This window comes from Lytechinus variegatus, chromosome 10 (assembly GCF_018143015.1).
Source record: "Lytechinus variegatus isolate NC3 chromosome 10, Lvar_3.0, whole genome shotgun sequence".
In the NCBI taxonomy this organism is placed as follows: domain Eukaryota; kingdom Metazoa; phylum Echinodermata; class Echinoidea; order Temnopleuroida; family Toxopneustidae; genus Lytechinus; species Lytechinus variegatus.
The window spans coordinates 6417521-6445081 of NC_054749.1; the positions used below are offsets into that span (position 1 = coordinate 6417521).

The following is a 27561-nucleotide window of genomic DNA, read 5'->3' on the forward strand; positions in this document are numbered from 1 at the left end:
TTTCATGAAAGCACTTGTCAGACGTTTTATCCGATAATTACCATGGTAACAGTGACACTCAGCCAATCATTCTCAAGGAAAGTTGTCAGACCTGACAACTAGTTGGATGATAATTATGATGAAATGCTCCCCAGGTTAAGATCATTTTCTTTGAACACATAGATATTCGTTAAAAAATTGCTGTTACCGATTGTACACAATGGGCCGGACCAGCATGAGGTGCATTGGCACGTATAATCCACACAGTCGCCTACGGATGGCATACAGATACCGCTGTTCTGGCACGGGTTGATACTGCACGGATTTACAGCTGGATAAAAAGAATATACCGTGATAGAAAGACAATTGGTTATTAACTTCTAACATATCCACGCAGTAATGGTTAGGCTACAACATGAAAAATGGGGGGTAGGTACTTTTTACTACCAAACTATTTTTTCGAAAGATCTACATTTTGTACACACAATCAATCTAGGTGTCAAAACAATGGAGGATTAAACCTGAACAATGTCGATATCACAGTAATGTAAAGATCTCTGAGAAAGTATTACTGGTGTAGAGCATTTCATGAAGAGATTTGCCACTGGAAAAGATTTATCAATGAGATAACCTTTTCAAAGGAAAATTGCCACAGATTGCTTCATGTGGTAATCCTTAACCTATTCATGGACATGATGAGACTCGTATCAAATAGTAGATCCATCGGCAAAGAATTATTTAAAAATCAATGGTCGGGCTGTTTCATCTCATTGATAATCATTTTTAAGGTGAATTACTAAATAAAATTTAATAGCTTTAAGATAATTAAAACAACCAATCACATGAATTCGTCACAAAGAAAATCATGAAGTTAATGAAATATGAGTTAATCAAAGAAACATTGAACCGGAGAAAGGTTTTTTTTATTTCTTACTCACGTATTTCACAAGATGGTCCTTGGAAACACCTTGGACAGAGACAGCTGTGATCAGTACATGAAGTACCACTGGTCATGCAAGTTGCTCCATTGAGACAAGGATTGGGATCACACGGGCTGATCGCTGTATGGTAAACACATACATTAATTCTAAAATTTGAATGATCATTTAGATAAATGCATATCCGTATGATGATGATAGTGATCCTGCTGGTGGTGGTAAATATGATAGTGATGAAGATGAAGATAGTTATGAGAATGACAATGATGGTGATGATGATGATGATGATAATGATGATGAAGATGATCATAGTGATGATGATAACAATGAAGATGATGGTGACAATTTCAATGATGATAGAAACAACAATGATCACAAAATGTAATAATTGTCATGACATTTCAATGGGAACTGATAATAATAATCACCATCATTTACTAAACTAGGGTAGTTGGTTTCAAACAGAAACCTACGTTCAGTTCATTACTTTCATATGATACGATTGAACTTTACTTTTAATGGGAGAAAAAGAATATGCTATTTGGGTCTGCACATACTTGGTCATTTGCAGAAAGTTTTGAATCTGAATAAACTAATTTACAGACCACACATGTAGAGAAATTGCTAATGGATTAAGCTGGCTGACTGGACTCACGTTCTTGACATTGTTCTCCATTGAAGCAGTCGGGACATCGGCAGAAGAAGGAATCACAAGACTGACCACTCTGGAAGCAGGTACCGCCGTTCATGCATGGATTTGAATCACATACATTGATTGCTGAAACATGAACAAAATATCACGAGAGATTTTAAAATCAGGGGAATGATTTAATTACAGAACATTCATCTTAAAAAAACAAACAAAAATAATTCAGCTAACTTATTTGAAGGCTAAAGTAAAAAAATGTTTTTTGCATTTTTTTTCAATTTCTTGTGGATGCCTGATCCATTTAAGGGAAAACTGTTGAGTATAAAGATTTTAATGTTAGTTTTCATAATAAATAATGAAACACTTCGTACTGAAGTGATGACACTTCTAGTGGGTCTGAAGTATTTTCAAAGTGGTTTTGGTGCATTTTGAATTAACAGTAAACAATATTACATTATCAGTTCTGTTGTTGTTGTTGTCAATATTATTATGAACATTATCAATTTTATCATAATCATCATTATTATGGTTATGATTATTATCATCATATACTTTTTTATTCTAATAATTGTTAATGTTATGACTAATAAATAGTGAAACAAGTTTCAGATTTTGAGACTTTCTCTTATCTATGTTATATCTTAAAAGCTCATGAGAAATTACAAAGACATTCAAAATAAAATGGCCCAGAATGCAAATTTAATTCCTTTAATTTGTGCATTATGTATCTTACAAGTGGAACAGGTTTGCCCAGTGTAGCAGGCAGGGCAGAGGCACACGTATTGGGTACAGTCTGTGGTACTTTGGGCACATGTTCCTCCATTGTTGCAGGGATTGGTACTGCATGGGTTCACAACTTTGATGACAACATAAATAAAGACAAATGGAAAAGATATAAATCATGGATTGAGAAAAACTGATATAATCATTTGATAGCTATATGTCTGAAATCAAGACCTAGCTCCTTATATATATTTCATTTTGATATTGACAATTACATAACCTGAGTAAAAAAATGAATAATTTTGTTTGCGGAATATCCTTTCTCACAGTGAAAAGACTGAATTGCTCTGGCAAAACAATATCTCCACAAGATATAATTCAATGATAAATTATTAAGTGTTAAATTCAATTAGTATATAATGACAGACATAATTACAAGACAATGATAAACAAAACTATTAAAACATGCATACTGGGGAAAAAAATCATAGAAATGGGGATTTTATATTACCAGGCAGGAAATTTGGAAAATGAATATCAGAAACACCAATGAAAGTGTGAAAATTGAGTGATCCTGATATTTTCTATTACATATTAGTTCCAATAAGTGTGATTAAGAATTTATATAATACCTCTAAAGTGTGTGTTCTTCAAATTTATGATAAATCATATCAACAAGAAGAAAACCTCAAAAATGTATTAGAGAATAGACGAGTTACTTCTGGCAAGTTGGTAGCACCATTATTATTTAACTGAAGGTGTACCTGTAAGGCATCTTGGTCCGGTCAAACAAGTTGGGCACTGGCATATGAAGTATGGACACAGAGTGCTTCCCTGACCAGTGACAGTCAAACAGGTACCAGAATTAAAACAGGGGTTACTAAGACATGGGTCAGCAGCTAGAATGAAATCATGAAAAATATAGAAAGCAAGTCAATCTTATGAATATATATTTTCTTGTAGATTATTATCAATAATTCTTTATTTATCTATGCATAACCTTGAGAGTATCATATTTAAAGGGCATTGTCAATTATGTTAAAAAACCATCCCTCCAAATTCCTTGGCATTATCTGAATAGGCAAAAGATCTGAATTTACTGTTTTCATGGAAAAAATAAGAATTATTTTAATGGAAACATGAGACCTATGTAATGTATTCACATATCATATAAAAAATTTAGTAAATTTTTTTTTAAGATTAAAGTGTATATTAGGATGACTATCGATATTTTGCTTTGAAGGAGTCAGGTAACTTCATACAAATTACAATGCCTATGATGACCTGATTTTGAATATGATTATTAGTCTTTATTATTCTGATAAGGACTATGACTTTTCAGCTGAACTACATAACTACCCTCGGTGCAGTCGTCTCCCATCCAGCAATCGATACACTCGCACTGTGGTACTGGACAGATCTGATTAGCAACAAGTGCTGGCTCACATCTCGCGTTGTTCTGGCATTGTGCGTTAGTACATACATCAACAACTGCAATCAAAGCAAAACCAAAGACATTCTAAAGAAATGTATGGTTTTGAAAGGTATGATTATTAGTTTGGAAGGAGAGTAAAAGTGACATTTTGAGATCTTTATTCATTTATATCTTAATTTGTAGTCTTATTCATACAGGGTGGCATTGCCAGTTTCAAAACTGCTTTCCACACATACTCTGATAATTAAACACAGGTTAATCCTATACTTACCAAGAAACTAAACATTGCTTTCTTTGGGCAACATTTTTTTTCAGGATTCAAATGATCTTTACTGAGTGAAAGAATTGACAACTGGCATTCCATGAAAATGTGGTCTAAGTTAACCTAAGGTTAACTATGGCAATGATAATACCACCATATGAGTACAATGTTATAGTACTGTATGTGTATATGGAAACAAACATATCCAATATATCATAGTGGAATGATCCTAGAAAAATACGATGATACATGTAGCACAATAATTCCTAAAATAACAATAAGAACTTTTTGATTCATTAAAATAGACATTATTTTATTATCACAAATTATCTTTCTTTTTCTGAAAAAATCATACAAAATCTTTTGTCATAAAAGAATATAAACATAGTACATGTCATTTACAAGAAAAAATATGTTTCCATAAATGATTTACTTGCGATGGGATACACCTGTAACAAATGATCATATGGTCAGGACAGCTGATGTCACTGACAAAAAAAGGTCTGTTTGATTTAAAATTTAGATATGGGAATCAAACTAGCTTGAAGATCTTTTACCTCATCACACTAGCCATTCACTACTGAATATTGAACAATTGAAATAATTTCTAGTCACAACATCATCACAGATGGTTATTATCTACATTTGCCATTCTCTATAGAGGTGTAGTAAATACTTTACATGTTTGGCAGACGTCTCCTGAGAAGCATGACTGACATTGACAGGTGTAGGTAGGACATTGTGAGGGGTTGGTCTGTTGAGAAATACAGGTCCCATCATTGAGGCATGGGTTAGTGCTGCATGGGTCAGTAGCTGGATAAAAAAAAGAAGAAAAAGTATGAAATGCAACTTACAAAATGCAGTCTTTAAACTGATGGAAACTGGTCGGTTTATCAGTATTTTTTCAGACCAAAAAAAAAAATCAAAAGCCCTTATTCTGAATTCCAGCTTTATCAAGACCACAGCCTTTCTTTATGCTAATGTTTGGGGAAAACTAAATTGTCAAGATTTTGTTTACCTTGTAAGTTTCTTGCAAGTTCTCTGCGTTCTTTCGCCATGCTTTAGTGCTGAAGAAGAGTACTTAAGTCAATATTCTCAGACCATTTTGAATGGTGTGTCATCAATTATGTTGACAAATTGAATCTCTACTGTAAAATGTTGTAGTTGATTATCCATAGTTCCACCAAAACTCTGACTAGAGTTTTAATTAAACCTAAGCAAAGAATATGCGCCAATGCGCTTACCTTTGAATCGCTACAGAAAAAGATATAGGCTCTGCTTACATACCAAGTATATTGCATTTTACAGACATACTTTGTCGATCTTAATTCAGATTTTGATACCAACCAAATGGTTCACTATTATACTGATGCATTAATGCATTCATAATGATCACCTCGTTTCAATTCCATCTCTTCATTTAATCTTTAATTAATCAGTCACTATTTGATTTTAAAAAATTGTAAATCCCTCAGTCTTAATATTTTATGTTTGAATATCAAACTCTAATTCTAAACTACAGTAAACGAAATTACTCCAGTGAAATGAACCAAACTTTGACTAAACTTATAAATACCTATTGTGCAGTCCTGACCAGACCAACAGTCAGTACAAAGGCAGAAAAAATCTACACAAGAGTTATCTGACTTGAAGCATGTCCCACCATTAGCACAAGGGTTGTTGAGACACCGATCAATAGCTAAAAGTGAAAAAAAATATGATTTGAAAAGTGAACTTCTCATTTCAGATATCTGGCTTTATTGGACAATGCAGCGTCAGGTATTGATAATCCACATTTTTTATTCTAAATTCAAATGGTAATAGTAAGTGTTTCCAATGTGTTGAGCATTAGAAATTGCTGCTTGAGTTAGTCAAGATCACAACAATACTGCACTCAGGAATAGATTATATCTAGATGTATTGTGCTATACAATGCTTTATTATTCTTATTACACTTTAAGACACTCTTTTCATCCAAATAGCTTTTGGACAAAGGAGTAGCATTCTTTAATCCCAAGGCAGGAAGCCAATATACAAGTGATTCAGACTTCAAGTTGTTCAGCTTTAAAACAAATTTTATTGATGAAATATCAGTAAAAACCTTGTCAATATCTAATGATTAATAAAGGCTCTATCAAGTGTATGTCAAGAATAAAAAGCATTAGGAAGAATAAGAAAGAACTTATCTACCTGCTAAGCAAGTTGGTCCAGTAAAACAGCCAACGCATGTACACTCAAACTGTGTACAGGAAAATGGAGATTGTGTACAAATGGCTCCATTCTGACAAGGGTTTCCATTGCAGGGATTGATCGCTGTAAGAAAAGACAAAGCATCAAATGACATCGTGCTACTTATATATGATTGGGATCTACTCCCTATCCTAACTATATGTGTACTGCAGAACCTGAATCTCTTTTGGGTTATGACTCTTGCATTTCAAAATTGTTGAGTATCAGTCATGGATACAGAAAATAACAAACACAAAAAGTACCATTTAATCATGTTTTTGGCAATTTAAGATGACAATGACAGAGGTATTTGGCAAGTTCTTAAGATAACTGTAATGACACTATTCAATGGCCCGTATTCTGAAGTCAGGTTTAACTTAGACCATGGTCTAACTCTGTGCTTAAATTATGAGAAGCCAAACGTGTCAAAATATTTATTAGGTTATGTGTTCCTTATGTTTACTGTGCTCTTTCCTGATTCACCGATGAAGATATTCATCTATTTATACTTCCTAGACAATTATGAATGATTTCAGAGCCAAATGAGCTGAAATATCCTATCTCTACTGTTTGTGATTAATAAGCTAACCATACTTAAACCACAACTTTAAACTTGAGTTTAAGTTACACCCGACTTCAGAATCCGTGCCAATGACTTGAAATGCTAAATTAGACAATACCTTGTTGACACTGAGACCCAGTGAAGCATCCTGTGCATTGGCAAAAGAAATCGTTGCAATCTGAGTTAGACCTTAGACAAGTCCCTCCATTGAGGCATGGGGATGGTGAACAGGCATTCATGTCTAAAGCAAAAAAATATTGATAATAATATTAACAGAGTGGAGCAATAATTCAAAGATTATTTTGTACTGTGTTTTTATATGCTCCTGTGTATGGTAAATCAATCAATTTTGTTTAGTAACTTGGTTAAATAGTGATCAAGATGAAGTCTTTTTCATTTTGATTAACATATATCATTTATTCTTATATTACACCATACATATAGGTTATTGCTTGGAAACATGATGCATAATAATCTGATGAAGTGAGGAAACTTTGGATTTTACTTGATATTTCACTCTTCAAACCAACTGATGCCATTGAACGTAAAATGTGTCAAAACATATACCTACCAATAACAATATCTAATCAAAATTGTTTGAAATTATTGAGAAATATCACACTATATTTCTATTACACCTATTATTTCTATTTTTAAGAATACTGGAGCAGTCAAATATCTTGATTTATGCTTACCTATGGTACAAAACTGTCCAACCCAGCATCCATCACATTGGCATGTATAGGAGTTGCAAGCACTACCGGTCAGCTGACATAATCCATTATTTGCACATGGATTACTCTGGCAAGGGTTGTCGACTGTTATTGAAGCATCAAAGGTAAAGTGATTTATTAAAGAATCTAAGAAGCCATAGCAGATACAACATTGTGTTGCGGCACAGTATATCTGTCATAACCACAGAGGAATGTACTTAGGTTTGAACATATGCATACATAACAGTAATACTATTCAAGTGGGATACCCATAACTTGGCATAGTTTTGAATATTATTTCTTTTATATGTTGTTTATTGAAAGCAAAAATTGAATAAAAAGTGTATTTGTTATCATTATGCAAATTGATTGTATGATTAAAATTGTACTAATTTTCATGAATGCTTATATAAGTCAAAAGAATGATATAATTCATAAATGATATATGGAAAATGGTAGAGACTTTCTGACGTATTCCCTTGTGAGATGGGAAAAACAATATGACAGTAAAAGTGAAAGTAAGATCAACTGCTAATCTCTTAAAAGTCCCGGCTATTAAACTCTGTGCAATTCACTTCCACATAACTGTGCTATATAAACCTTATGTTTAATTAATATCATTATAAAGTTCTCCTGATCTGAGGGCTTACCAAAAAGGGTTTAGAGGAAATCATACTCACAGGTCAAACAGTTAATCCCTGTCCAGCAACCTGGACATGAGCAGGTATAATCTGTACATGATCCAGGTACAGGATTACAGGTACCTCCATTGCTACAAGGGTTGGGTGAACAAGGGCTCAGCACTGTAATGATAAAACAAATGAGGAGAACTGGGGAGTGTTTCATGAAACAAATGAAATACACTGACTTATTTGTTCTCTGCTATTTAGATGCAAGCATTTTCAGTAGCTTATAACAGTTTAAGAGGACATCTCTAACTATTTCATGAAGTGCTTCCAAGATGAACACACATACCAATATGAATAGTGTCTTACACCCAAACTCAGATTGCAGATGGATATAGATTCAGCTATTGATGCAAGCTGAAACTTACACATATTACAGAATGTTCCAGTGTAGCATCCACTACACATACATGAGAAGGTAAAACATGATAATGCTGATTCTACACATACACCTCCATTTTCACATCTGTTCAAAGTGCATGCACCCTGATCTGTAAATAAAAATATAAAAAAGTGGTAGAAGTCATGAACATAATATAAAAATACAGGTAAATAAAATAATGCTCTTCAACCATTAGAATGATTTCATTTTCCTTCATATAGAAATGATATAACTGACGTCGGATCTTTATGCCGATATATTTATACTGCCATCTTTAAAAATAGAATATAACTGCTCTTTTCCTTACTAATGATTCCACATTGAATGATGATGCATACAATGACAAACTACTAGTATGTGATAATTGGGAAATCATTGGGAACTCAAGGTCTGATTTTGTAAACGATTCCTGTAACATGAAACATAAGCATAAAAGCTCAATTGAGGAAGGTTTAATCAAACTATCAGAATGATGAAAAGATCAAGTGATAGGTAAATTGCTTACAAGATTGACACTGAAGACCGGTGTAACAAGGTGGACACTGACAGGTGAAACTAGAGCATTGATTCACGCAAGTTCCTCCATTAAAGCATGGGTTAGATTCACAAGCATCAATGGCTTCATTTGAATACAACAAAAGAACAGTATTAATGTGAGAACAAATGTTCATTCACTTTGAACTGTTAATATGAACTCTGTAGTTGCATTTAATTATTTTAATGATAAACATTACGTATTAAATCAACCATAAAACAAAAAATGGCACCAAATAGTCTTTCACTATTTGTTCAAAATTGTAATGACAGAAAATGATCCAAATTCACTTCAAGATTTTAAAAAATACACAATATAGTCTTATTCTAGTATGTGAAAGAGCTCCAAGGCTTGGCAAACAATCAACTGTGGATAAAATTATATGAAGAGAGACCAAGTGAAATTTATAGCTATGACATTTATTTTGTACATATCTTCACTCACTCTTGATATTTTAAAGAAAGGATCCTGGGAGTATACCCAATACTACTGCAACATATGTTTTTCAGGATTCTGCATCAAGAATTTGCAAACAAGAGGCAAAGATTATTAATAAAAGGGGACAGAAAAGTTCATATAGTTTATGGCACCACTAGTTCTTTACTGAATAATTGGAAACAAGACAGTGTTTGGACAAAGGGGCATGTGTTTTCTTTTTACTATATATTTAGAAGTAAAAGAACAAGGTGTGACAATATTGGCTCTTATCATCACTTCAAAGAAGATACCTACCAATTTCACATTGGTTCCCTGTAAAACACTGACTGCAAATGCATTGTACATCCGGGCAACTCGTGACACATAATCCACCATTAAGGCATACGTCATTTCTGCCTAGACAAAAATCAATCTCTGAAAAAAATATTGGTATTTGAATTCATATGTAAGCCAGGAGAGTTATACGATTATTTTCTAAGAGAAAAAAATCCATTTATTTACAATTAACTAGCTACCTACAGAATTCTGTGACCCTAATTGAATCTGAAAACGAACCCCAAATCCAGAATCCAACCCCCCCCAAAAAAAATTGATAATAATAAATAAAAATTGAAAATTAAATTAACAAATAATTAAAAATGAAATAATTAATACGCAAAAAATAAACAAATAGACAAATCTTTAAAATAATTAACATAGAATGAATAACACAATAAATACTTTTGAAATGATAATCCTGGCAGTTCACTGTTGAACAATGAAACAAATTTGACCAGTTGCCACATATGACAAATGAAAACCAGAATAGCATGTACTATATTTTGGCAGTAATCACTGGAAATTTACCTTGGTCACAGAACTGTCCTGTATAACACGAGGTACATGAACAGAAAGCCGACTCGCAGTCACTGGCTGAAAAACAAGTCGCTCCATTCTGACAAGGATTGGCCAGCAAACAAACATTTACATCTGAAAAATAATGATCAGTGAAGAGGGTCATAGTCATTTTTTTTACTGGTGGCCATAGAATGTCACCAATTGAAATTAATAGCTTATTATTTATTGTACAATGTTATCCATTTGTCAAAAAAGACATAAAATCTTCACAAAAATCTAAATCTGTGATTGTCAGCAATATTCATAAAAGTGAAATCATACATATTTGATTCAAAAGAAAAATCAAAATTTCAGTGCACACTCCCTTAACAAAACAATTAGAATTTAAAAAAAAATAGGGTGCTTAGAACACAATTTAATATACATTTTACCTATTAATGAAGTTATTATGGCATTATGAACATGAAAGATAAAGAGGCGGAACCAGGGTATTTTCATGGAGGGGCACATTACGACCCACTTTTTTCAATTAAATTACAGTAGTAAGAGAGTTACACAACTTACACCTCTCTGTTTCATGCTCCCCTTCTACTCTTCCCCTTTTCTCCCTTTTATCCTCTTCCTCCTTTTCACTACTTGAAAAGTCATTGGGGTCAATCGCCCCTGCCCCCTGTAGCACCATCCCTGTAAATGAACAGAGTATCATGGGCGCGTCGTGGTCGAGTGGTTCTGACACTCGCCTTTCAAACAGAGGGTCGTGGGTTTGAATCCTAGCCGTGGCGTGTTTTCCTTCAGCAAGAAATTTATCCACACTGTGCTGCCCCTACCGAAATTTAAGCGTGCCGCTTGCTAGTAACTAGCATGCGACTAGCAGGGCACTCGCTTAATAAGCGAGTGCATGCTAGCGAACAGTCCCTGCTCGCTAAAAGATCGCTTAACTATTACTCTGCACGCATATCACACGCTTATTAGGCTAACCGCATGCTAGTTACTAGCATGCCGCAAGCTTGCGCAAGCTAGTCGCACGCTTCCCGCAAGCTTGGAAATTTCTGTAGGGGTGCACTCAACCCAGGTGAGGTAAATGGGTACCAGCAGGAAATAATTCCTCAAAAAAGCTGTGTGCACCTGAATCGGTAGCCTAGCTTAGATGGGTAATAATAAAAGCAGGGCCTGCTGGGAGAATGTTTTTTTGGAACTGAAGTGGTTACCCTCGGTAAATATGCTGTTATCATTATTATCATTATTATCACAATAATACCTGTTTGACAGTTTATTCCAGAGTGACAGGAATCACATTGGCAGGAGTAGGAGGTACATGAAATAGGAGTACACACACCACCAATACCACATGGATTACCGTTGCAAGGATTTAGAGCTGAATGTAAAATAGACAACACAAATGAAGGAAATTTGTTGGTATTAACACTGTACAATTATTGGGATTATAAAACTGAAAATAAAACTGAGAACAGATTTTCTAAATGTACATGATTGTTATTCGCATGAATTCTGAATTAAAGGGAAATTCCTCTGAAGTAAACATTTTAGCAGGTGTTACAAAGCCTATCCATGACGAACTCATGGAATGTAACATGGTGATATGGATCCTAAGCAAATGATTTGTTGCAATCGATCATGAGACCAGTCATTTATTTTAGCTGACAGGAAAATCTGCTATTGACTGATACTAATGACTCTAATCTATTGGTTTTTATAAGATGATGGTTTATGAACTAAAGGATCCACATCGCTATCTTACAGATCATATAAATACACTCTACTTTGCTCTGTCATTACACATAGTTGCTACCTTGGAAACAGTCCAAATTCCCTTGACTATGCCTCAGGCTTGCTACAACTGGGGACCGTTTCATAAAGCTGTTCGTGAGTAAAGAGCAAATTTCTTGTGGTAAATGATGTTCACCATTTGTTCATTGGTGATTATTTAGCACTTAAGAAAGGTTCACCAGTCATTCTTAAAGTCGCTCTTATCTTATAAAAAACCTTAATGAAACACCCATCTGTTCTAACAGTACCACATGCATATAATTCTTACTAACACAGTTGATGTGTACTATTTATGTATCATTACATCGATATTCTGTGTCTTTTTAACATATTGCCATGTAATTTTTTATTTCATTCTTAGGGATCAATCAATTGCAAATATTCATTTGCAAATTTTACCATTAACAGATCAACTTTAGCTGCAACAAATCAGATTACACTCCTTGTTTCAAGCAGCAGGTTAACAATTAATCGCAAATTTGACATTAGTTGCAAGATATATGATTCATTTAGGGCCATAAAATAGATTTGCAATTGATTGCAAGTTTCTGGCATTAGACTTACCTATTTCGCAGAATTCCCCAGTAAAGCATCCTTGACACAGACATGATGATTGAGTGCAGTCTCCTATGGTTGGTTGGCATGTGCCTCCATTCACACATCTGTTCGTTTCACATGGGTTTAGAGCTGGAATCATCAAATTTAAATAAAACAAATAATGCACATAATTGAGGGAACCAGTACATATTACATGCACAAGGTACCGATGGAACAAGGGTATTTGGAATGTTTCAAAGGTAACAAACGTGTGTAATTATTCTAATGCCAAAGCAAAATCTGTATTATATGTTTCATAAGATGATCATGATTATAACAACAATTGATAATTGTGATGATGATGAAAAGAAAACAATGTAATAATAACTCTTAATGACAAGAATGATAAAAGCAATAGTAGTAACAAGTGAAAGTACAGTACCAAAAAGGTAACAATGGTCATAAGATAATGATATTAATAACAATATGTGGAGAAAAATAAATATTTCTGAATAATTCATATAAGATTATGAATATTCACTTGCAAAGAAATTAATTTCAATAAAGAATATAATGTATGTTTCTTAATAACACATTTAAAATTATGTATATTTCCTTGCAAATAAATTTACTTCTGTAAAAGTACAATTATATATCATTCATACAAGGAGACGCACCTGTCTCACACGTTGCTCCAGTAAAGCATCCATCACAAAAGCAGAAATAGCTTGAACATGAGTTTTCCATCTTGAAGCATCGCCCATTGTTTTGACATGGATTTGGTTGACATTGATCAATAGCTGTCATTAACAAAATAAGAAGGGGATGAATTTAAAAAAGAATCTAAGTGATAAATGTTTTTTCAACAAATGGTACAATGCACATGACATCAAACTGTATTTATATTTTCAAAAATTGCATGAATGAATGTAGAAAATGGTGTTTTACAAAACTCATTTACATTGTATAGCAATTTTCTGTTCATTCATGCGATTTTAGTCTAACTGATGCATGTCAAAGAGCTTAAGTATATCCATGTAGAGTGCTATTTTCCAATTTTCAGGACCAAAACACTTAGCCATGTATCCTATTTCTTATAATTGTAAGTCCTTGTTTTATACTCAGTTACCCTTAAGTGACAACTATGTTTATTTACTTTCACTTCAATATTTGCAGTTCATAGAAGAATTCGGACACTTCCTCTTTTCATATCGTCTAATTTATCAATGTTAAAGTATGAGTAAGATCAAATGCTTGCTGAATATAAGCCTGAGGCTGATGTCAGCATTGTTCATGCACACATAAAATAATATTAAAGAACAATGAAAAGGCCTATATAACTTATAACTTTGTAAATCAAAGACATGTCTATCTTTATGGTGATTGCTAGGCAAATAGGATGTTAAGCCTGTACCTGTTGTAAATCTATTGATTCATTAGAATCTTTATTAGTCTAGCTAGATTATCAAATCTCTTGATTCATGTTTCATTCCAAATTAATGACTAAGTGATTATTAATGGATTAAATAGTATTTTTCCTCTAATTTCATTGGCTACGCATGATATCCACAGCAATGCTTACACATTTGACATGACAATCCTGTGAAGCATGAAGGACAAAGACATGTGAACTCATCACATCCTGTCTGTGAAGCTATACATGAGCCTCCATTGACACAAGGGTTCACATTACATGGGTCACGTTCTGTGAATTGAAGAGAAAAAAAAATAATGCATCATTAAAGGCCCTGTAACATATTGTATGTCATCTTATGATACTCTTTTTGTGTTCCTTATTCCTCCCAGATTCAGATGGCCGGAAATATGTTTTCTTGCAATGACAGATGACAGTATGAAAGGGCCTTGTTCAGAAATGATCTTTTCCACTTTGTAAAATTTAAATAGGGTCAATAACGCAACTAAGAACATATTGAAATAGATAAATACACACTCTTGAAACTGTTATCTAAAGTGTAATGATGGTCATGTAAAATATCTTGTCAAACCACCGACAAAGTCTTGAAAACCCATTCATGAACACAAACGTATAGTTTAATATTGTAGTTGTAAGAACTACAAAAAAATATTCTAATTTAGAATTGGTTGAATCGGAAAGGTTATTGAATGAAATTTCCCTTTTTCTTACGGACCTATACCCAAGCTGGCCTCAAGATAGCAATCTATAGACTTATGGTAAACTACACTGGTTTTTATGGTAAACAGCATAACATGTCATGAACAAAGTGAGGAAGAAATACCAATTCAGTGAGTGCTTGAGAAATCTACTGAATGAATTAACATGATAGGTATCATCGGCCTAAATACTGAATACAAATTAAAACTTTTTTCTGTTTCATAATATAGACTACTACATCATCATAGATGCTCATCATGAAATCAAATACTTTGTCAGTTCGGTCACCTCTTCTCTTTGTGCCACGCCCGAGAAGAAGTCTCAACTATGGCTTATAGTTCTTTTAATCCATTCTTTTAAAGCTGTGATTAACTTGCCTATATTGCAATTTGGCCCGCTGTGGCAGGAATCACACTGGCATACGTATTGTAAACACGAGACCTCCAGACAGGTTCCAAAGGCTCCGCACGGGTTGGATGCACAAACGTCAACTCCTATAATTGATGAAATCATAATTTCAATCACAATGCAAGTTTCATGTGATATTAATAACAAAACATTATTGTATAATTGAAGAGGATCATCATAGTCAATTTAATATAATCTTTTTCAATGTTTGAAAAATTAATAACATTATTGTATAATTGAAGAGGATCGTCATAGTCAATTTAATATAATCTTTTTCAATGTTCGAAAATAAAAGCACCATCCATATTGCAATTACACCTCTAAAATGTCTTTTGCACATTTTTTTCCAATTTCTCACAAAATACCTGCTCTGAATGTTAGGCAATATCGAAAGTTCATTATCCTTGATGTATATTTGAGTTATAATCATCCAATATATATGCTTGTTGTTGAATGTTTATACCTTCATACATATGTTGTCTCTAATTAGGTTTTTTTCATAATGAAAGGTAAACAGTATCAATGTCTATTTGATGTACACTAAATGGATACTTATACAAAGTATAAAGAAGTACAGATTAAGAAAATCTTTGAACATGATCATATCATAGGTTGGTTTTGACCTTTTAAAATTTTCTTTTAATCACAAGAAACACAAAGATAAGCAGTGGTTTTTAATCATGTATCATTTGGTAAAGTAAATGGTAACTTACTCCGGGTGCATAATGGCCCTTGATAGCAGGGATGACACTGACATGTAAAACCCAAGCAATTAGAACCAGGTGTGACGTCACAAATACCACTGTTCTGGCATGGGTTTGGGATGCATGGATTGGAAACTGCACAAAAAAGGGAAGAAAGGGTTTAGAGTATGACACAGAATCTTCAACACACAAATGGAAACCCACCTTATTAGTAAGTAATTTCAAAGATCAGGAATTAATGTTGTCATATGCCCAACTATGTTGTCATATATCCCAACTATGGCGTAATTTCCTTCAGCAAGAAATTGATCCACAATGTGCTGCACTCAATCCAGGTGAGGTAAATGGGTACCTGGCAGGAGTTTATTCCTTGAAACGCAGCGCAAGTAACAGCTGCACGGCTAAAGCCAGGGTAATTATGCTGCATATACTGTAGAGCGCTTAGAGACTTCTGACAAAGTAATCGTTAAGCGCTATATAAGCAAGTATAATTATAATTATTATATGCCATGTTGCCACTTGACTGGGCTATTTGAGATGTATTGAGGACAGGGGGGCCCTTCTGAGCTTGGCCGCCGTTGGCGCCATCGTGCCAAAATTTGGCACATTCATTCCTTACCACATAAACTACAAGGTAGTATAAAAAAAAATCTGAAAATAATTATTTTATATTTTTTGTGAATAAAATATGCAAATTTATTCATGAAAAATATTTGCATATTTAACACCATATATCACTTCAAATTGTCTTCTTTTTTGCAGATCTCATCTTTGTTATCTAATTCAAATGTTCCACAAAAAAATTGCGAAATCAATTTTTTTCCTTATTTGTATTTCTTTCTTTTTAGAATTTCTTAAATTTTTTTGTTTTTGTCTCTTGCTTTTCATTGTTTTTTTCAATGGAAATTATTACAGACCATTTAACAACTGAATTAAACCCTAAATTAATTAGGCAGACCAATTGCAATGAAAAATAATCACCGTTTTATGAATTTCATCTCCCATAGACTTTGTACACAAAGTATGAAAATTAGCCATTTTCGGCATGACATTGTATTGTAATTTGTAAACAGTCATGTGACGATTCTATATGCGCATGTCACAAATTTGGTCTCAAAAGTTGCGCGAGATTCCAGAGAAAAAAGACTAAAACAGAATAAAATTTTGTGGTGCTACATGTATCTTTTCGCGTTTCGGAAATATTGCGTGAAGCGTCGAGGGGGGGGGGGCCGTCATGGACCCCCATCCAGTCCTTTTAGGGTTAGTCGAAGATCATCACTTGTAATTTGCTGCTTTGAAATTCTAAAATGATTGATCGGAATCAATATAGATATGCTTGATGATTAAAATATTCATTTATAAATGACGAAGTATATATAAAACAAATCTACTAAATTCCCAAGAGATGCCTTGTCAGAAGGGAAATTACTAGATTCTTGTCCAACCTAATTGATTCTGTGTACATCTAACACAAGGATTTCTTTATATTGATGAAAGATCATTGCTTTAAAAAATAAAATTCATATTTAGTGCCCCAAAGAAAGGGTATCTATTCTTATTTAAGAGAAGTGTTTTGGAGTGTTCTGGCACATCGTAGCATGAAATACCCAAATGGATAATTCAGGAAAATATTTAATACTTACATACTTCACACCTTGAACCTGAAAAGCAGCTCGGGCACTGGCAAAGAGTAGACAAACAATTCGCAGAAACAATGCAGGTCCCTCCATTGAAACATTGCTGACTGCTACACGAGTTCACAGCTTAATATATTGAAAATGAATACATATATTTCATTTAATAAGAATATCCAAGGTGACATAAGTGCATAATTTACTCAGAGTTCGTGACAAAAATAAACAAAAGTAGCAAAATTCTTGGATAGAAATTAACTGCAAGGGGAAATAAATTAACAAATTAACTTTCTTAATTTGGATATCAAGTCATACATAGGGTGGAATAACACCATTGTTTCTTTTACACAGTATTGTCATTAGTGTTTGCTTTACACAGTATTGATATGAAGATTGCATGCATAAATTGTGTAGTAAATCTATTGTAAAGATCACCTACAGGCAAAAATGACTACCGATCATAAAATGATGATTTCCTATTCTTTCTATTTTTAATAATTGGTCAGTTGAACCAAATGAATAACTGTTGATGATGATAATGGTTGATGAAAATCAAAGTTCTTGTAGCAATTTATTTTAATATCATTAAGATAAATAGCTTACATGTTTCACAGTTTGGTCCCGTCCAACATGCAGTGCAAGAGCATGTATATGATGAACATGAATTTGAGCAGCTTCCACCATTTTGACACGGATTAGATGCACAGGCATTCACAGCTGATGAAAAATAGGGGAAATTTATCACATGATATGTTTGTGCACTAGATAAGAATACAAAGAGGAGAACATGTTGCAAAGTAGATCACTATGAATATCAGCTTTTACTATTCCACAGCCACCTCACAAGAATAAAAAATGCAATTTAATGAAATTTATTCCACACAATAAAATAAAATCATACAAACTATTGCTAAAACATCAATAACCCATTTTAATAAATAGATACAACTATTGTAACTTTGCAATTATTTCAACTTCCATGGAAACCTAGCTTGTGAGAGCTGCTGTGCCATGTTAACATGGTAGTTTACCAAAATAGTTGTATCTCTTTTTAAAACGGGCTCTTGTAGATTTGAAATTGATTGTGAGGCCATGAAGGTAAGAAAATAAGTGTGAATTATCGCTTAATAGGCCTACAGAGAGAAGCACAACATGATGCTAGAAAACAACAATCCACCAAATGTTCTAGGCACACTCTTTAACTCTATAGGAAAGACCATACAAAGAAATTCATACATAAATTAAATCATGTATGCTAATTGATTTAAATAGCATCACATGACCAAATATATTCTCACTATTTTGCAATGATGTTGAAAATGAAACGCCCATTGAAGAATAAAAATATTATTCCATGATATCAGTGATGAAATAGAGCACTATTCCATCATTTACGACCTTTCGTTGGAGAACATGAACGCTTATTTACGACGGTAGTTGATTTTACCCTGTCTAATGGGCAGCTCTGCAGAGCTTGCTCCATCATTTTGATATGTTTAATGGGTCTTGCACCCCCACCCGAAAAAATTTGTGTGAGGTTATGAGGACCATCACCCCTTTGGACAACCGGTGTGTTGGCTCAGTTGGTAGAGCGTCCGTCTCACAACCGGGAGGTCGGGGGTTCAAACCCGGCCGCGTCAGACCAAAAGACGTTAAAAGATGGGAGTTGCTGCTACCCTGTTTGGCGTTCAACAATTAAAGGGATAGAGCCTCGTCGATCTGGCGCTGCACGGTGGCTGCCGGGCCCACGATCAATTGGGCAAAGCAAATTTTCGGAGTATTTCATTTCATGTGTATTTCGAACAATAAATTATGGATTTTTTTTTATCAATCAAGCATGCGTCTTTATCGCCAGCTACATACACGGTATGTTTTGATATGCTCAAAACTTACCCCCAAACTTGTAAGTATTCGTGCTTGGGTTGGAATCACACATCAATATATATTTGCAATAATACTTCTTGCTAAAGCAACTCCAGTGGGCTATGGTTCAGTAAAGAGAACAACAGCGAGCCAGCATAATCTACTACATCATCAACAAGCTTATTGACATCCCGGATGACTAGTTTATTCCATCAACTGGACCATGTACATGTGGAAATCCTGATAAGTTCCGAATTCCATATGCCAGAACACAAACATATCAAAAGACATTTTTTCCTGATGCTCTCAGAATGTGGAACTCACTCCCAGCAAAGATAGTTCAAAGCACCTCCCTTGCGTCTTTCAAGCAGGAGGTGCAGCAAAGGAGGCTTCGTTAAGCCTCTTCTGTTTTAGCCGCACATAGTTTTGGAGAGATTTTTACTTGCACTACTCATCTGGGCACTTGACAAGCACAACTAGTACAATAATATGGCAATGGCAGTCTGTACTTTACTGGAAGAAGTAGAAATAACATGTACGGCTTTTGTAAGTATTTCCATTGGTATTTTAACTCTGTATATGTGCATATGTATTTGTAACGTTGTAAACCTAATGTGAAAGGAATTCCCTAAAGGAAAATAAGTACATTCAGTGCAATTCAAATTACTTGTCATCTTGCAGCTTTCAAATGAAACAACACAACAAAGTCACATTGTCTTATTGTAACAGTTTTTAATTATTTTTTTTATTGATGTTGATTCTATTTTTTTTAGACAACTTCATCCAGTAGGCCTCAATCCCCAAGGAGGAAGCGATAACACTGGAAAACAGGTAACGCCTTCCAAAATTACAAACCGGTACAAAAATTTAATTTGTCAATTCATGACATTTTTTTAATGAAACCATTTTTTCGTGGGATTGTGTTATAAATGGACAAACTCCAGGGACATGTGACCTTGTGAGAGAGCAGGAAAATCAAAGAATAAGACTAACAGAAATTTTGATTGAGGTTCGAGAAGCAAAAACTAATTGATGAGCATTGGAAAGGCAAGATCAATAAAGATTGTTCTATTGGCAGTGCAAAAATTAAGGGACTGAAAGATTTCCACAAGCTAGAAAAGAAAATTGAGTTAAATATGGTCTTGTGAGAGACTGTTTGAACAGATTTTGGTTATTTCAATGCAGGATTATACGTTCTTAATCATGAAATGTATGAACATTTTTTAATATAAAAAATAGCTACATATGTACACTATTCATGTATCAAATTACATTTTCACCTTTTGTTCTTTTCATCTGAAGAGTTGCAGCATTTTGATCAGGGAGGTGATTGTTGTAAAACCATTCCAGCACAAGAGCAAGACCAGTCAACGCGGAAAGGCATGGCAGGAGGTTACAGAACACATGCAGCAGAGGGGATTAAGAGGCGACTCCCGCTCGGTAAGAGATCAAATGAATCCATTGAATAACCAAGTAAAAATGCGAAACAGGCAGGAGAGAGCTGCCAGTGGCATCGCCATAAATGAAACTGATGAGGAACACCGGCCGAAACACCCTATCATTGCTAGAACGGAAAATGGAGATGGATCAAGCTTTGAAAAGGGAGATGGAAAGAAGACTTGAGGATGAGAACAGAAGAAGGGAGGAAGAAGCAAAAATTAGACGGGAGGAAGGAGCAAAAAGGAGACGGGAGGAAGGAGCTAAACGAAAAGCAGCTGAGGAGAAACGTGAACGAAGATTTGAAGTAATCCAACAACAAATGCTACAGCAACAACTCGTTCAACAACAGCAGCAGCAACAGCAACAACACAATCAGAACATGCATACAATGATGTTGGCTCTCCTGAAATCTACAGCCAATACAAAAATAGTGTGTTTGGAGTGACCGTTGGATAGCTGGTTCCGTATTTGCCTTTCTAAACTTGAAGAGTTTTAAGCATAACAGTTATTTTTCTGAAGATGCAGGATCTATTTTTTTTTCATATATGTTTTTAAATAAAGTATATCAGTAAATTTAACTTATTTAGGTGCATGTGCCTGCAAAGCTAAGGCTAATGATTGTGAATAAACTTTAGTTACTTGCCAAATTCATTTAATCAAAATATTTCACTGTGTGTGTTTGACTTTGTAAAGTCCTTCTCAGTGTGACTCAGATCTTTCATTATGCTAAACATTTTGTCAAAGAGACATGTTGAACGAACAGTACATGCTACTACAATGTGTACAACTGTATATTTAATTGGTAACTTATATGTATTTCTGCCTAGATATATATTTTTATTGTAGATAATTATTTTAGTCATTTGAAAAGATGTCTACTTTTTAGTAATGCAAAAGAATATAGATAAAAATGTGTCAAGCTTTATTACTTGCATGTAAGCTTCTATCTGGCAGTTTCATTATTCATCACAGATACTGACTAAGAGTGCAAAATGCACAAGCTAATAAGTATGTGACATGATAACCTGAGCTTATTTTATTTAATCGATTCCCATTAACCTGACAAAGATGATTTAGCTTTGATATCAGTTTATTGTACTGTACAATATTTATGATTGATTTACTTTTAAAAATATATTTCAATGCCTAAAGTGAAAGAAGCCATTGAAGAAATAGAGGCTGTATATGTCACAATCTAGACATTTCCTTTCATTTTTTTATTTATTTATTAGACCAAATGACAGTAGACAGTTGACAATTAAATGAATTGACAATGGAGCAAATTAAAATAAACCTATTGGTTTAATTATTAAGCCAAATCATGACATGATGCCCATCTACATGTAACTTAGTTCCCCCTGGGGGAAAAAAAGAAAAACTCATGAAGGCTAACTTGATGTCCTTGAAGCATAATTTTACTGCCATTAATTTATCCTTTCACTCAGCCACCTGATTAATCTGAATACAATTCAATTAATTCTTTTTCAAGAAATACATGTTATATCTTTAACGTAAGCTTCAAACCCCCGGCTAAAACCTATTCCATCATCATGACCATACAGCATGTCAATAACTTCAGCAAGTGCAACAACCCTGCATGCCACAGTGTGAAAAGCTATTCATGTTGATTTCAGGTGTACATTTGAAATACCTGTTTATTACGCTTCAGATGTACTTTACCGCGCTGTTTATAAACATGTCCATTCCACCTTGACTTATATTTCCTCTATGGCCATGTTTGTTAACACTCATTTTATCTGTTCTTACCATGGTCTATATTGGCATCTTACTTAAGTGTCGTGCTAATACGTGATATATCTAAAAATTAACAGAAAAAAGTCATCTCAATCTCAACGTCTTATCTTTATCATACTAGACATGCATGGCATATAGGGCGATAGAGCTGCGTATGTTAGGTAGCTGTAGGAAAAGGTTCAAGAATTTTACCGGAAAAAAACTCAAGCACTCATCGTCGTTCAGATCATCTAATTGAAATTCATGCCTATATTGTATGTCAGCATTGACTGGTGCATTGATTTGGCCAGGTGGACGAACCCTTCCTCATCTATGACATCAAATAAGTAGGCTGCAGCAAGCGCATCCTCAACTTAGTGCAGATTTGCCATGTTGAAAAAGAAATATGTGGGACCGCGTGCGCTCGGAATTAAATGCGAGGGGATTTCCCCCATGTGAAACGAACACATGGATCGGTCACGAGCTGCTGCTGCTGCTTCATGTCTGAGCTGAGCAATTGGTTTGCCCGTCCTATACCTACGCAAACGGTAAGCCATCTCTGGTACGTTGTGAAGGACATATGCTCAGTGGACTTTAAGCCCTCCCCCCAAAAAAAAAATGGGGGAGGGTTAGATTTCAAAATATTCTTACATTAATCTAGATTTGAAAGGTTAGATTAATTACACCGAAGTGGTGTTTATAAGATTTTATTCACTTTCAAAACCAGAATCCATAATAGACCTGCATTTTGATGAAAATATTGTTTTATTTGAGAAATCAAGAATTAATTTTGGGGTATATGTTCCCTGTATGAAGTGTAAAAACAGCAATGAATCTATCTACTGTACAGGCGCGGTGAATTTCTTGAGTGTGGGATCCATGATGTGGAGTTCTCGCGCTCGAGCTCAACATGATCACGATGTACAGTATAAGGCGAGGCCCATATGACGACGCTTCTCAAGGTGACGTGTGCAAAAATCATCCCAAATCGGATTGATAGGTCGTTGTTTTCCAACCTCAGACAAATAATACTATACCTAATCAAAGCCTGGTGTATAGGTATACTAATACGATGACGAACAAGGCAAGATTACTATATTTCATTGACAATTGCATATGATCAGGGACTGTTTAACAATTGTAACCATTGAAGAAGTCTTGCTTTATTTCTCCATTCCCTGATAGCATAGTATATCACAACTTTAGACCAAAATTTGAATCAAACCCAAGTTCAAAATACAGGCCAGTGAGTTTAGAAGCACAAGTGTTAAGCAAACTGAGTGTTAACTGCCAGAAGACTAATGGGATACAAAATTCTGGATCCCGTAACACAAAGGTTAGCAACTAATCATACACTTCTTATTTTCACGATTAATTATACATTGTAGTAAATGCAATTAATCGTTAAACAACGATTGCTAAACTTGGTGTCATGGGGCCTCTGGGTTGTAACGTATTGCGTCATGGCCTAGTCTTCTGACTTTGAAACAGAGGGTCGTGGGTTTTAATCCCAGCCATTGCATAACTTCCTTCAGCAATAAATTTATCCACATTGTGCTGCACTCAACCCAGGTGAGGTGAATGGGTACCCGGCAGGGTTAAATCCTTGAATGCACTGAGCGCTGAAAGGAAGCTCGAGCTAAAGCCGAGGTAATAATAATTATAATAAACAATGCGCCTCGGAATAGAATATTTCTAGATTGATGGCGCTATATAAATAACTTTTATTACTATCATCATTATAATTATCAACATACGTATTGAGCAGTCTTGACCTGTCCAGCACTGTCCACATGTGCATGAATAGGACGGGCAATTACTCTGACATAGACCTCCGTTCTGACACGGGTTACCAGCAATAACACACATATCAACATCTGAAAAAAGAAAAGCAGGAAAAAAAGCATGATGAATATATAAAAAGTACAGAAATGTCATAAGGTTCCAGTCAGACCGCAGCTCACGCGATAATGAGCATATTCACGAAGATTTATTCAGCGGCCCTCTAGCGGTCTCCGAAGGAAAACGTGCGATCAATTTGGCTTGATTTTCCCAGTGATTTGGAGGGGCTGAAGTTATAGCTCTGTACTGGTCGCTAACTTCAGTTTACGTCGAAACGAATTGTGGTAAGTTATTCTCAAGGCCTTCATCTACATTTTGATATATAATTTTTCATATTTCGACATTTTCAACCTACCATTTTTACCTGTTTAATTGATGCTTATTTTAGTAATATTTTAACTACGATTTTGTAGTCGGAATTTCACTTTTGGTTCCTGACTTTGCTACATAACCAAATTGTTTCGATCGGGGTTTTTTATAAAGAAGAAAAGTCACTGTTCAAAATATGTCAGAACCAATTTGACGCAAACTCACCTTATGTTTTTATTTCAGAGAAAATTATACCCTAAAAATCAAGAAATTTACGTTTTACCCGGAAGTAACATTCGCGTTCACTCTACGATGGCGCGAAATAATGCTAAAATTGCGTTCGTCGCGGGTTGGTAGGATTTCGTCTTTGGTCCCATACGTTGAAACTTAGTGTAATGATGACAGATGGCTCGCATTATTTATGTGACTGTGGACGGTGGACCTGTTGTTTTTATTTGTAATTAAGACTTAATATAAACGAAGCTCAATAAGTAGATGTCTTCTAAAATTTATTTAATGATTATCAGGTTTCCGAATTCCATCAAGTTTTTATAGATTGAGATATTTCTTGATTTATGTTTAAAAAAAGTTAACCTTTTTCTTAATAATTAGGCCTAGTCGAAGTTGAGTCCCATGATGATTTTTGCCACAGGCTGCGGTTAAGAATGAAATGATGATTATTTTAGACAGTCTACTCTATAGAAAATAAACAATTTAAAGTCAACTAAAAAGTTTGGTACTACCGTACTCAGTAGTATTTATGAACCATTTTGTTCAAATAAAAAAAATGGCTGTCGCAGAAAGTACAGTACTACGTGTACTATTAGTCTCTTACATGTCAAATGATTCATACCTGTAATTTGAATGATTATTTAGTAATTTAGATTATTTATCTCTTTTTTTGTCTCTTCTACACACAGATCTGCACACTTGCTGACTCTGGTCCCTGCTCACTACTTCATTCTGGGAGATGATCCATCATGTACTGGTCGGACTGATTTGGACAAAGCCACTTTTCGTTTGCAAATTTTGAAGTGATAATGATACAACAGAAAATTGATCTTTATCGATATTGGAAACAAGAAAATTCGAGCACAGTTTTGGAGAGGACTAAGAACACTGACTTTGATAGGAATACAGCTTGACAAAAATAAGAATACACAATTTAAAACCAAAGAACAGTTTTAATGTTACTAATGGTGCATTGCAAGAAACTTTCTACTCATTCACACATTCCAAAATCAAGGGTAAGTCCTTTGCTTAAACACAAACATGTAGTTGATTTGCAATTGAACATAAGTTTCTTGCAATGCCCCATAATTATATTTTGTTCTCAAGCAACTCTGTTAATATTATCCAATGTGCTGAAAGTTTAAGTGTTTATGTATGTTCACAAGTTTTTCTCAAGTTATAATATATTTGTCCTTTTAAACGGTATTTAAATGTGGTTACGCTTTGTTTTTGTTTTCCACAGTAATCATTGCATGTGCGCACAGAAGTGAAATATTTGTTGCGAAGCACTGTGTGAATGTTGTGTGATCATGGAGCTATGGTGTGATGGTATTATGATTACTTCATCATTTTTGTTGTAAGACTGTAAACCTGGTGGATGTGAGGGAGTGGCCTGGATGAAAGGAAAGTGAACATGTGTCCAATTACTGATTTGCACACTTTAAGACAATTTTGTTCGTGGATAAATATTAATGTGCATTCCCTACATTCCATGCAAAGAGCAAAGGTGAGGTCCACCCCAACAAAAAAGTAATTTGAATTTAAAGAAAAATAAAGTATTGCAGAAAATTTAATAAACATGATTCAAAATTTCAAAAATTATAATTTTGACATTTAGAAATTTGCCTAATTTCATTAAACAATTATATGCTCATCTTGGTCAAGGTGCAAATTACAGAACTGATTATGTCACACACACTTGTGTGTGTATTTTTTTGTTTCATACCTGTTCACAGTTCATGACATGTATGTTTTATTTTGATTTTCTTTGACAAATTTTGAGAGATTTTAATTCCTCCATTAACATTTGTAGTTTCCATGAATGTAACCTATTGTGACTCGATGAAGAGTTTTTATAACTAATTTGCTAAAATTTATATAATAAAATGCAACCAAAATTTAGAAAGTAATGTGATGTGAATGACATAATCAACTCTATTTGCATACCATTGTTTTGTGTATATAACTGTTTTGTGTTAAAAAAGGGAAATTTCTCTATTTATTCAAAGAATTTTTTGTTGATGTGCAGTTGACATTTAACTCACTTCCCTTCCCACCTCTGCCCAAATAAGTGTAATCAAGAACCTGAAAATCAAAAGTGATTAAGAAGAAGTAAGATTTATTCATAGCTACATGATTTAATAATACAGCCCTAAATAGAAATTCACATGAAAGTAAAAAAAAAGAGAATAAAGCTGGGTAGGAACGGGGGAGGAATATAATTTAAAGAAAAAGCCAAAATATATCCATCCCCCCCCGCGAAAAAAAAACGCTTCTTCGGGTTCGAACCAGGGTCCCTGCACACGTGAGACAAAGTGCCTACGCAAGTCGCCACAGATCGCTTTCTTACCACTTCCGGGTTTTTTATGCTATATAAAATGTAAGTCTGTGCCCCGCTGTTGACCAATCAGAGCGCCTCGGCAATTGTACTGCAATTCCAATCATTTTGCAATGGACATTGCCGTGGTTTTTGGTGGTTCCTGACTTTGCTACATCATGAAATTGCATAATTTTTTTTTAGTCGTAAAGAAGAATGTCTACGCTTTACATTGATTATAATATCAATTTG

General features: G+C 34.4%; 1 protein-coding gene and 1 long non-coding RNA gene across 2 annotated transcripts in view; one reads left to right on the forward strand and one right to left on the reverse strand.

Moving 5' to 3' along the window:
* LOC121422581 (fibrillin-2-like) overlaps window positions 1-27561 on the reverse strand; it is a 144298-nt gene that overhangs the window by 26335 nt on the left and 90402 nt on the right. Inside the window, exons 52-76 of the mRNA XM_041617731.1 lie at window positions 24368-24487; window positions 18177-18290; window positions 17583-17702; window positions 15949-16074; window positions 15205-15321; window positions 14276-14398; window positions 13371-13493; window positions 12721-12843; window positions 11627-11743; window positions 10378-10500; window positions 9826-9945; window positions 9064-9177; window positions 8545-8667; window positions 8171-8293; window positions 7473-7595; window positions 6896-7018; window positions 6177-6299; window positions 5563-5685; window positions 4668-4799; window positions 3649-3780; window positions 3054-3188; window positions 2300-2422; window positions 1573-1695; window positions 918-1040; window positions 188-310 (exon numbers count right to left, since the gene is read on the reverse strand). Coding sequence (XP_041473665.1) covers window positions 188-310; window positions 918-1040; window positions 1573-1695; window positions 2300-2422; window positions 3054-3188; window positions 3649-3780; window positions 4668-4799; window positions 5563-5685; window positions 6177-6299; window positions 6896-7018; window positions 7473-7595; window positions 8171-8293; window positions 8545-8667; window positions 9064-9177; window positions 9826-9945; window positions 10378-10500; window positions 11627-11743; window positions 12721-12843; window positions 13371-13493; window positions 14276-14398; window positions 15205-15321; window positions 15949-16074; window positions 17583-17702; window positions 18177-18290; window positions 24368-24487 — 3069 coding nt within the window. The remainder of the gene's footprint in view (window positions 1-187; window positions 311-917; window positions 1041-1572; window positions 1696-2299; window positions 2423-3053; window positions 3189-3648; window positions 3781-4667; window positions 4800-5562; window positions 5686-6176; window positions 6300-6895; window positions 7019-7472; window positions 7596-8170; window positions 8294-8544; window positions 8668-9063; window positions 9178-9825; window positions 9946-10377; window positions 10501-11626; window positions 11744-12720; window positions 12844-13370; window positions 13494-14275; window positions 14399-15204; window positions 15322-15948; window positions 16075-17582; window positions 17703-18176; window positions 18291-24367; window positions 24488-27561) is intronic.
* LOC121423351 lies at window positions 24561-26198 on the forward strand. The gene is made up of 2 exons (XR_005971275.1): window positions 24561-24736; window positions 25682-26198. It is a non-coding gene; the product is annotated as an uncharacterized LOC121423351 (long non-coding RNA).